The 12958-nt window shown below is 39.6% G+C and overlaps 1 protein-coding gene across 8 annotated transcripts in view; it reads left to right on the plus strand.

Annotated features, from left to right (window-relative positions):
• The window catches only part of LOC120573397 (chloride channel protein 2-like), a 173832-nt gene that overhangs the window by 126833 nt on the left and 34041 nt on the right, over nt 1–12958 (plus strand). For all 8 annotated transcript variants that reach the window (XM_039823117.1, XM_039823125.1, XM_039823131.1 and 5 more), the window contains 3 exons: nt 7766–7899; nt 9525–9715; nt 11802–11913. In XM_039823117.1, coding sequence (XP_039679051.1) covers nt 7766–7899; nt 9525–9715; nt 11802–11913 — 437 coding nt within the window. The remainder of the gene's footprint in view (nt 1–7765; nt 7900–9524; nt 9716–11801; nt 11914–12958) is intronic.

Raw genomic sequence — 12958 nt, forward strand, 5'->3', positions numbered from 1 at the left:
ATAGCAAACCTTTGTGCTTTCAGAGTACATCTGGAATCAGAGGATTTTGCTTTACAAAAATACAAACAAGGGTTGAGGTGCCTGGCTCAATGGTTCACCATTATATGGCTTTTAATTGCTTTCGCTCCCATTATTAATTTATACCAACCACACAATACTGAAGGGGATAACCAGCTGCTTCATGTCCTCTGAGCTCAGTGAAACCACACAGAAGCACTTTTTATTTAATTGTTTGGAAACAATTATTGTTATGCATGTTGACAAATCATTAGGTGGAGATAATAGTTTGGATGCATCATCCGCAAATTGGGAGTAATGAGGACATTTTCATTTCATCCTCCATATGTTCATCTCTGTCTGCCGTTTGAGTCGTTCCCTTTCTACATCAGGACCTCAGTTGACCCACACTATCCATCTTTTCGTTATCTATTCCTCTCTCACGCTTTCTCTGCTGCTCTCTTCTCGTCTGTCTCTCTTTATTATCCACTGCAACCTTTTGGCCTCTCCATCCCGTCCTCACTCTCCTGTCCTGCCTGTGTTTGTGTGTGTGTCTGAGAGAATAAATAAAAGAGAGAAAGCTGTGTGTAATATCAGTTGTGTTTTCAATGAGCTATTGCATAGTTGGTTATTATCTATTGGCTAATTATATAATGCAGAAAACACTTAAAACACTGTGGACACAAGCACAGGAACGGCCATGCAAGCTCCCAATGCCTTTCAGGATCATTAATAGTATGATGTTAATAAGTGCAAATATTTGCTTTAAAGTGCTCATATTATGCTTTTTGGCTTTTTCCCTTTCCTTTATTGTGTTATATATCTTTTTTGTACATATTATAGGTTTACAAAGTGAAAAAGCCTAAAGTCCACCCCAAAGGGACTTACCGTCTTCCAGAGAAAACACTGTTCATAAACTGCTCCAAACAGTTCTGTTGTAGTCCAGCCTTTACTTCCGTGACGAACGTGCATACGGCATGGCACTCCCTCATACTCTGCAACTGACAAGCTAGTAGTACTTCCTGCGCATGTGTGACTCCCAACAAAGATGGTACAGAAGTGACATGCCTCACTCTGTAGCTAAAACAGAGAGCTCAACACACAGGGTGAAAGATGATATATACAGTGCCTTGCGAAAGTATTCGGCCCCCTTGAACGTTTCGACCTTTTGCCACATTTCAGGCCTCAAACATAAAGATATAAAACTGTAATTTTTTGTGAAGAATCAACAACAAGTGGGTCCCAATTATGAAGTGGAACGAAATTCATTGGTTATTTCAAACTTTTTTAACAAATAAAAAACTGAAAAAGTGGGGCGCGCAAAATTATTCAGCCCCTTTACTTTCAGTGCAGCAAACTCTCTCCAGAAGTTCAGTGAGGATCTCTGAATGATCCAATGTTGACCTAAATGACTAATGATGATAAATAGAATCCAGCTGTGTGTAATCAAGTCTCCGTATAAATGCACCTGCTCTGTGATAGTCTCAGAGGTCCGTGTAAAGCGCAGAGAGCATCATGAAGAACAAGGAACACACCAGGCAGGTCCGAGATACTGGTGTGGAGAAGTTTAAAGCCGGATTTGGATACAAAAAGATTTCCCAAGCTTTAAACATCCCAAGGAGCACTGTGCAAGCGATAATATTTAAATGGAAGGAGTATCAGACCACTGCAAATCTACGAAGACCCGGCCGTCCCTCTAAACTTTCAGCTCATACAAGGAGAAGACTGATCAGAGATGCAGCCAAGAGGCCCATGATCACTCTGGATGAACTGCAGAGATCTACAGCTGAGGTGGGAGACTCTGTCCATAGGACAACAATCAGTCGTATACTGCACAAATCTGGCCTTTATGGAAGAGTGGCAAGAAGAAAGCCATTTCTTAAAGATATCCATAAAAGTGTCGTTTAAAGTTTGCCAAAAGCCACCTGGGAGACACACCAAACATGTGGAAGAAGGTGCTGTGGTCAGATGAAACCAAAATCGAACGTTTTGGCAACAATGCAAAACGTTATGTTTGGCGTAAAAGCAACACAGCTCATCACCCTGAACACACCATCCCCACTGTCAAACATGGTGGTGGCAGCATCATGGTTTGGGCCTGCTTTTCTTCAGCAGGGACAGGGAAGATGGTTAAAATTGATGGGAAGATGGATGGAGCCAAATACAGGACCATTCTGGAAGAAAACCTGATGGAGTCTGCAAAAGACCTGAGACTGGGACGGAGATTTGTCTTCCAACAAGACAATGATCCAAAACATAAAGCAAAATCTACAATGGAATGGTTCACAAATAAACATATCCAGGTGTTAGAATGGCCAAGTCAAAGTCCGAGACCTGAATCCAATCGAGAATCTGTGGAAAGAACTGAAAACTGCTGTTCACAAACGCTCTCCATCCAACCTCACTGAGCTCGAGCTGTTTTGCAAGGAGGAATGGGCAAAAATGTCAGTCTCCGATGTGCAAAACTGATAGAGACATACCCCAAGCGAACTTACAGCTGTAATCGCAGCCAAAGGTGGCGCTACAAAGTATTAACTTAAGGGGGCTGAATAATTTTGCACGCCCAATATTTCAGTTTTTTATTTGTTTAAAAGGTTTGAAATATCCAATAAATTTCGTTCCACTTCATGATTGTGTCCCACTTGTTGTTGATTCTTCACAAAAAATTACAGTTTTATATCTTTATGTTTGAGGCCTGAAATGTGGCAAAAGGTCGAAAAGTTCAAGGGGGCCGAATACTTTCGCAAGGCACTGTATGACAAATATATGGTGTTTTCTGAAAATGAAACCACATAAACCTATTCTGGTACAACCTCTAATACAATTATGAACCTGAAAATTAGCATAATATGACCCCCTTTAAGAGGGGGGTGTTGTAGTTAAGGACTCCCAGCTACTCCATTTTAAGTCCATCCATTTATTCACTCAACTGTTTGCATTTAAGCTGAATATAAAAAAGACATATCCACGGGAACAACAGGATAATACTTTTTTATTACAACTTGGATTATATTTTCATAGTTTTTCGACATTAGACAAGGTTTTCCAGGAATGTATAATGCTTGTAAGTTCTTCTGGCTTTAATATTTTAACCGTTGTCGTCCAAGCTGGCTTCGCCATTCTCGTGCTCCAGCTCTGCTTTTAAATGATCTGATTCATAAATGGCACAAAAACTAATTTTAAGGGAAATATATGTGTGTGTATGTTCACGGGTGTACACCTGCACGTGTATGTATGTGGGCGTGATAAGTCTATTGCATATTGATGTGATTTTACATACAGTACAGGCCAAAAGTTTGGACACCCTTTCTCATTCAATGCGTTTCCTTTTTATTTTCATGACTATTTACATTGTAGATTCTCACTGAAGGCATCAAAACTATGAATGAACACATATGGAATTATGTACTTAACAAAAAAGTGTGAAATAACTGAAAACATGTCTTATATTTTAGATTCTTCAAAGTAGCCACCCTTTGCTTTTTTATTAATAAGGGACAAAATTACACTAATTAACCCTGACAAAGCACACCTGTGAAGTGAAAACCATTTCAGGTGACTACCTCATGAAGCTCATTGAGAGAACACCAAGGGTTTGCAGCGCTATCAAAAAAAGCAAAGGGTGGCTACTTTGAGGAATCTAAAATATAAGACATGTTTTCAGTTATTTCACACTTTTTTGTTAAGTACATAATTCCATGTGTTCATTCATAGTTGTGATGCCTTCAGTGAGAATCTACAATGTAAATAGTCATAAAATATTAATAATTGAAGCAAATTCAAGTGAATTGAATCAGAAATGTAATCAGGAAAACGTGAAAAAAAATCAAATAATTTCTGCTTGCTCATAAACACAAAGTTACCAAATGTTAAAAGTTGCCCAGGACTAAAGATGATTGAGAAACTGTGTGTGTGTGTGTGTGTGTGTGTGTGTGTGTGTGTGTGTGTGTGTGTGTGTGTGTGTGTGTGTGTGTGTGTGTGTGTGTGTGTGTGTGTGTGTGTGTGTGTGTGTGTGTGTGTGTGTGTGTGTGTGTGTGTGTGTGTGTGAGAGATTGAGTGTTTGTGCATGCATGCTAAGTTAAAATGCATCATGACATGATCATCTATCATCAAAAGACATCAAATTTCCCTGACATACATTTCGAAATATCAAAAGCTGGCGAGGCGTAAAGATGATTGAGAAAACTGTCATGAATTTCCCCTATGTGTTTGTATGTGTGTGTTAGTGTAAACACATTCAGTCTACACACACAAACATCCACACAAAAATGGAATCTTGAATCATCTATATTTGATAACATACACAATATGAACTTGAGTCACGATGCAGAAAGCTCCTTCTTCCCTCCATACTTTACTAACTTAATTTTTAACCCTTCTGCCTCTCAAACTAGTTTCCATCACCAGGACTTTATGTGTGTGTGTTTGTGTGTGTTATATTACTGCAGCATACGAGAGCGAAGGAGGGGTGGGGGGGCTGGGTGAGACTGTAGGTAGCATAGCCCCCTCCAAGCTGAATGTGTTCTTTACTCAAAAGTGGAAGTTATGCTATGAGAGGTCATCTGGGACATTATTGACAATTACCTCACACACATATAAGTGACATACTCTCACATACTATACTGAAATCTCACACACACACACAACTGAAAAGCTCTCATAAACAATACTGAAACGCTCTCACACGCAATACTGAAACCCTCTCATAAATACTACTGAAACGCTGTCACACGCAATACTGAAACGCTCTTATATACACTACTGAAACGCTCTCCTCTACACAACTGAAACAGGATTTCATTTACAATAGTGTATATGAGAACATTTCAGTTGTGTATATAAGAGCTTTTCAGTAGTGTATATGAGAGTGTTTCGGTATTGCGTGGGAGTATTTCACTAGTGTTTATGAGAATGTTTTAGTTGTGTGTGAGGTTTTAGTATAGCATGTGAGAATATAATTTTTCAGTAGGGTATATGAAAGCATTTCAGTAGTGTGCGTGAGAGAATTTCACTTGTATGTGTGTGAAGTTATTGTGAATAATGTTCCAGATGGCCCCTCATATTATTCATCTTACACCCACGCAACCATACACACACACACACACACACACACACACACACACACACACACACACACACACACACACACGTGTGTAATTCCTGATGTGTGATGTACATTTGCTTATACACTCACACGGACATGGAGAGAATTAGATTTCTTATCTTTTATTTATGTATAGCTTTTGCAGATATGAAAAAACACACACACACAGATCACATATATATTTCCAATACAGGCATGCTTTTACCCACTCTCTAATCATACCCAGTAGCACATATTAAACCTCTTCCACCAGTCTCTTTTCATGTCTCTTGACTGATCCATCGTCAGCATTGGAGTGACATTTTAAAATGTGTGGGAACAATTACATAACATCACTTTGTCTCTGTCTGTCTGTCTGTCAGCAAAGCCACAGGAGATGATCATATTTTCTTTGGTTCAGTACAAGCCTCCTTTTATTGGCTTCCCCTACATACACCCCCATTAACACACACACACACACACACACACACACACACACACACACACACACACACACACACACACACACACATATATATAAACGCCCTGAGCCTCTCCAGACTACTCTGGACAATATTGATGAGCTGTAGGCCTGGATTTATAACCCTATATGACTGTTTATCTTGGCTGAAAATCTATAAACTCAGGCTTAAAGCAAGATTCCCCAAACTGATCAGATGTATTTCCGAGCCTTGCAGGGAGTAAGGTTAAATTAAGAAGAAACCAATCCGATTTCATCAACTATATGTGATATCCCGAGGGAAATTAGTCTTGACAGTGGTTAAGGCCAGTTCAGAGGTATGCAATACGTTATTCTCTCAGATCCACGAGCAAATGAAAAGAGGCTGCCAATCCATCTTTATGGGGATATTTTTTTAAAAGGTTGTTTTTACGTATATATTTTTTTAAATTCTATCACTGACTGATAGAAAGCAGTAGTGATTCAACCTTTTATCCATGTGTGATTTGGTAAATATGTATATATTCTAATGCAAGAAGTAATACGATTGTTCATTTGGGGTTTATTTAGAAAAGAATCTGAAAAAGAACTGGGGCGTTAATATGACTAATAATAGTCACTGTGACTTAAAAGACAAAGAGCAACAGCTACACAATTCAATCCTGATTTGTGGTGCTCAATTCCAATGAAAATCTTAACTGTGATGTAATTTTTCAATGCCATGAGCACCCTAAACCAAATGTGCATGGCTATATGCCCAGCCCACGTCCCTAGATATTGCGTACATATTGGGCGATTCTGCATCTCTCCACTTACGTTCTGTGCCAATCTGGAAGTAGCGTGCCCTTTATGAAGTATGCCATAAAGGAAAGGGGTTTATATTCGTCAAACAAAGTGCTTGTCTGATCCCTCCCATAACTTGCTGATGTTGAAATGAGGGGGGAAGGCGGGGTTGTGTCTGACAATTTTTGTAACTGAAACTGACAATCCAACAAGCGCGACCACTTCATGTAGCGATTAGCCAAGTGTCCAGTGGTGGGAATGTACAATATGCAGCATTTGAACATCTAATTCAAGCTCTTTCACTTTTCATGTGTTCACGAGTTTAACGTCACGAATGCCTTAGAGGAGAAGAGTGTAGCAAGTTTGACTTTTATGTGGGAGACAAAAATTCCCTAAACTTAGTTTATTCTAGTTTCCAAACGTAGATATTGTAGGAAGAATCTTAAATACATCATTTTTGTTTAATCTAAACAAAAAAACTGTCATAGAACGCAATGTGGTGTTTTGCCAAATCTTCCACTTTCAATGTTCTTGTCTGACGATGGAGTTAATATATCATTATTCTATAATTTGTGTAATTTGGGTGAACTGACCCTTTAATGCTGTTAATAGGGAGCATTTGATACATGATCTAGTGTTGTATTACAGCACTACATTAGGACCTATAGAGAACCTTTCTATTAGGCTTTGTTGTAGCACAGCATTCTGTTGGTGCCATTTCCTGTTGATGTATAACGGCCTAGAACAACTTTGTGCTCTGTTGTATTGAAGTGGAGATGGAGGTGGATGGTCATCAAATTAACTTTATATTCCAAGAGAGGTCAGTGCATTTAGTGCATTGAGTTGTTACCACAACAAGAAGCGGAGGCTTGGCCGGAGCCTGTGTCCTGGCACGACTGCAGGGCTTGGCAGCCGAAACCACGGAGTGGCTGCTGTCATGTTAGCAGGTTTTGGCAAGCTCGGGCAGGAAGAGAAAGCTGAGTGTTTATGACTGGTGTACCGGGGCGTACGATTCTGCTGAGGCGAGATCTGCTTATACAATGTCACCCACTTCCCCCTACTGTACACATTGCCATCACCGCTAACATCCGCATGAAGTGTCGACAGTGTATGGTGTTATTGAATCGACCAGTCAGCTGAAGGAAGGATGTTGTCAGCGTTGAGTATGAAGGAGAGTGGTTATAGATTCGTGCAGAGCAAATTTTTAATGAAAACTGCACTTACCAAGCTGAAATTGTAGTCCACTAACTTTAGTGGCATGATAATTTGGCAGAAAAAGTATTGCCAAAGCATTACTGTCACTGTCAATTTTTAATAATCAGCATTGTAGGGTATTTGTTTAGACTAATCAGGGAAATATTTGATTCTTTAATGGATCCATCCTTCTACCTCTCATCTTCCACCGCAAATTTATTTTTCTCCTTTCCGTTTTCTCCTCTCAGGAAGTATAATATTCGTGTGGAGGACATCATGGTGCGGGACGTGCGGTACATCACACTCAACTGCAGCTACAGAGACCTGCATAATGTGCTACTGACGGGTCACCTCAAGACTCTGGCACTAGTGGAATCAACTGGTGAGACACAAACACATGCCAATGCTGTGCAGAGGAAAAGTATTACTACTTATAGTAACTCACTACACTATCCCTCTTTGTATTATGTTAGTATAATTCACTGTATATCATCAGCTCATTGTTTTGGTTTTCCGTCCCACAACTCTGATCTTATCAACACTTACGTGGAATTTGCCTTGGTGAAACCGCAGACTACTTAGTGGTAAACAACCAGATATTTCTCTTTGGAGTTGATGGAGACCAAAGTAGAGCTTAAAGGAGAGTTATAATTGGGCTTGCATTTGCCAGGTGCAGAAACCAAGGTTTTCCAAAGTTATGCTAATGACATCTTTATGTCTGCTGGATGTTTAAATAAGCAAATCACCAAAACAACTGTATGAGGTCATACTTTGTCAGTGTTGTGTTTACAGCTTGGTTGCTGCCCCACGTTGCCATAAAATATCTCATGATGCAGCTTTAACCCTGACATAAAGTTGTTTTCAATTATTCAGGAAAACATTTAGGGCTTCACTTTTTCTCCACAATAAGTGACTGTATACAGTGCTAGTGCTTAATGTGTAATGCAGTTTTGAGAAGATTTTAGCAGGAAGTCAAACCTCCACAGTCAAAGATACCTTTAACCCTCATTTACATGTAAATAAATGATTCAGAGAAAGCCAAACAGTGCTGTCCCCTATCACATTGTTTGATTAAATCAAAGGAAATACTAAATCAACAAGGTAGAAACAAACTTTCCTGCCATTTTATTAAGCTTATAATTTTTAGATAGTTCAACTTGGATAGATGTTACATTGACAACTGTATTACTCCCTAAACTGTAGCTTTAATGTTTTACAATAGGAAGAAGTAGAAAGTAGTGTATTGTCCAAAGTAATCACCAGACAGTGTGAAAACAACAATACAAAAATAATTGTGTTACAGTAGTATACAGTGTGTGAATACAGTGTGCTGATCTCTGTGTCTGTTGTAATATTGATGTCTGTGTTCAATGTTGCAGATGTTGTTTGGACAGAGCGTCCCTTCCAGTCTGTACCAAAAACTAATCCCATCGACCTCGGTGGCATGCTCATTAAAGTGATTGATTGATTGACAATTTTTTTCTGGGGACAGCTTGCTGATGCCACTGAACTCGCCACCTCACTGAAGTGCAAATTTGGTATTCCAACGCTGTCTCAATTATGCAATCGTGCAGGAACAATTAGCTGCGGCATTTAACCAAATACATAATCAGCACGTACTGTCACAAAGGCAATTACTTAAAGCAAGCAAGCTGCTACCCACACACCCACCGCACACACACACATACATGCACTAGTTAATACACATCCACTGCATTCTGGGGCTCTTGTTATGTAACTCAGCTGAGCTCTCTGCAATGCTGCAACGTATGTTTGTAATCTCATGCAGCGTTACTCTTCTCTCTGAAAACATGTTTTACTGTTTCTTCTCATCCTCCTTGGCCTTCTTTATTTCCTTCCTTCTTCTTACCTCCCATTTCTTCTTTTTATCTATACCTGTATCTTCCACAAAACTGCTCTACACCCCTTCTATTCTCTTCCACTTTTTTCCTTCTTCCTGTTCTTCTTCTTCTCCTCCTCAACTCCTTTCTCTGTCTCGTCTCCCAGAGTCCATGATCCTGTTGGGCTCCATCGAGCGCGCCCAGCTCCAGGCGCTGCTCTCCCTGCAGCTCGGCCGCCCCAGACGACTAGAGTACATCAGGGAACGAGCCGTCGAGGATAAGAAACGCCTGTCGGTCGTGTCAAACGACAGCAGCGAGAACAGCAGCCACCGGGCCAGTCAGGAGGTCCGCTTTCAGGTCAGAGGACACAGTGGACAGAGCATGTCAAAAATGTTTCCAGCCAGTCAAAGCTTTCTCGTTTCTTCACTCGTTATTTTCAAAGCCACAGGAAGAAATTCCTTCAAAATGTAACATTAAACGTTTTGTTTCATAAGGTGAAGAAAAGCTGCTGAAGAGTTCTGCATGAGCAGTAACCTCACTATGACTAAAAAAACAAGGAAATTAGCTTTTTTTTTTTAAACCAAACTAGTGGACAAATTAAAATTTTGACCTGATGATGGCGCTAAACGCAAAGTTAAGGAATCACTAGAGTGAAGTTACATTTTATTCTGAGGGGACATTAATGTCTGTACCAAATGTCAAGGCAATACGTCCAATAGTTGTTGAGATATTTCAGTCTGGACCGAAGTGGTCGACTGACCAAACGGCTGCTAGCCATAAAGGCCACTAGCATGGCAAAGACTAGCTTTGTAAGAGTAACATTTTTTATGCAGCTGGATTCTTTGTGACATCCTCCCTTTTCAACATCTACTAGAGGAACACATCCTATATTAGTTTACCTGAACTTTTATGGTTTGACAGTAAAAATTGAGAAGATATTTTAGGGAAAAGAAAGACAGAAGAGAATAATAACTTTAGCAAGACAAACATTACAGGGTCTGATTCAAAGTCATTAATCTGCTGCAGTAAAAGAAGTTTGGAATAAGGACGGTAAAAGTGCGAGAAGTATTCTGAAACAGTGTGTTTGTGTGTGTGACAGATGGACAGCTTAGAGCGGTATTAACATTCGTTATTAAGCCATCAATAACAATAATGAGATTGTGTGTGTGTGTGTGTGTGTGTGTGTGTGTGTGTGTGTGTGTGTGTGTGTGTGTGTGTGTGTGTGTGTGTGTGTGTGTGTGTGTGTGTGTGTGTGTGTGTGTGTGTGTGTGTGTGTGTGTGTGTGTGAGTGAGTGAGTGAGTGAGTGACAAAGAAGGGTAATAGGCAGCCATAGTTTAAGGTAAATGTCAAAATTGGTTCCAGGTCCTGCAACGTAGTGCTCTAGGTAAAACACCCTCAGGCATGGATGGATGTGGGGGTGGGAGGAAGGTGTGTGTGTGTGATTTTCTTCACTTCTCTGACTTTTACGTCTTTTTCCTCCCTTTTTTCCCACTTTCTCCATTTTGTCCTGTGCTGCTTTCCTTAATGCTTTTTAAATTAGTTTCTTACAGTCATGCAAGTATTGTATTCCACTTGGTTTGACTAAGGTTTTTCAAAATGCTGACTGATATGTGTAGGTATGCAGATCTTTTAAAAGACATGTTCATGTTGAAATAAATATACAGTATCTATACAAGTAGTTCTGCTTCTGGTTGTACGTTTGCCTTCTTATGGACATAATGGGGAAAAAATTGAGATTTGAAAAGTTCGAACCTATGTGTTTGTTTAAGTAGGAATATTCAAATGTAATTTTTGGACAGTTTTGACAGCCCAATCTTGTATTGGATTGATCAGTCGTTTGCCACTAGTCGTTTGCTTTCCTCCCTTATGCTTTTCTTCTCATTCACTGATTCGTTTAGCTGAACAGCCAATCAGAGTGATCCCTCTCACCAACAGCGCCGACGCCAGGTGACGAAGCAACTTCACAGAATTACAGCTGAATATATTTCTAGATTTACAGTATTTGATCTGTGAAACATGTAATGGCTGAAAGCAGAATGTTCCCTTCAGTTCACTTCAGAAAGACATTAACATAACCCATAAAAATATTTTGTAGGTCAGCATGGAAAGTCATTAAAGTCATGAAATTTTACATTAAGGCCAACACAAGAACCCTTTTTATTTTTTAGCTCTCAACTCCCGCTGGTTTCTTTTCTTTCCTACTGTTTCCCCCTTTTGATTTGCCTCCATCTCATCAGTCTGAAGAACATCAATTTGTCTAATGAGTGCAGAAAGAGAAAGAGGGGGTTGATCTCTTAAGCGGGATCGGGATTTGTGAGTTTTGAGTGCTGTTTCTTATGCCTGTGTGTGTGTGTGTGTGTGTGTGTGTGTGTGTGTGTGTGTGTGTGTGTGTGTGTGTGTGTGTGTGTGTGTGTGTGTGTGTGTGTGTGTGTGTGTGTGTAGATCTCTACTGAGGACTCATCCTTAAGCCCTACTCGTCCAGTCCCTCTGAAGCCCCTCAAACCTGCACTGAAGAGATCCTCCGTGGTGGAGCGATCCACCGAGATCCCCACCGGTAAGAAACACACTTACACACCCCCACACACTTTTTCATAACTCTTAACACAGCAACCCACCTACCTCACACAATTAGCCAAATTGTGTAAACCACATTTTGTTCATTAAATACCAACTCTACATTTCAAAATGCAAAAAAACGTTCTCTTCATAAAGTAACTCCATCAAAACACGACAAACCTGACTCAAATCATTCGATCAAAACACTAGAACATTTTTTCCCCCAAGAGGAACAGATAGTCAATCATAGCACAACTGCTTTCTTAATACTAACAGTTGATGACATTACAAAAACTGCATTACTTTTCATGTTTTCGGTTCTATCTGCATACAATAGACAATGCCACAATCCATTGCTTTTTTTTTTATTCAATTTCCGTTTACTTTAAACCACCCTATATTTTTGGCTTGAGGGGGTCGAATTTGTGCATTTTTGTCATCAAACTATGTAACAGTAAATGAGTCATCTTTACTTTATAAATAATTGTATGTTAAGAATTGTACGTGACAGAATTGCTTTATTAGCAACAGGAAATTGCAGCCAGTTATCAACATATAATCCAACCTACAGTACAGGCCAAAAGTTTGGACACACCTTCTCATTCAATGTGTTTCTTTATTTTCATGACTATTTACATTGTAGATTCTCACTGAAGGCATCACAACTATGAATGAACACATGGAATTATGTACTTAACAAAAAAGTGTGAAATAACTGAAAACATGTCTTATATTTTAGATTCCTCAAAGTAGCCACCCTTTGCTTTTTTTGACAGCGCTGCAAACCCTTGGTGTTCTCTCACTGAGCTTCATGAGGTAGTCACCTGAATTGGTTTTCACTTCACAGGTGTGCTTTGTCAGGGTTAATTAGTGGAATTTTGTCCCTTATTAATAAAAAAGCAAAGGTTGGCTACTTTGAAGAATCTAAAATATAAGACATGTTTTCAGTTATTTCACACTTTTTTGTTAAGTGCATAATTCCATATGTGTTCATTCATAGTTTTGATGCCTTCAGTGAGAATCTACAATGTAAATAGTCATGA

The sequence above is a fragment of the Perca fluviatilis genome, chromosome 2, assembly GCF_010015445.1.
Source record: "Perca fluviatilis chromosome 2, GENO_Pfluv_1.0, whole genome shotgun sequence".
Lineage (NCBI taxonomy): Eukaryota > Metazoa > Chordata > Actinopteri > Perciformes > Percidae > Perca > Perca fluviatilis.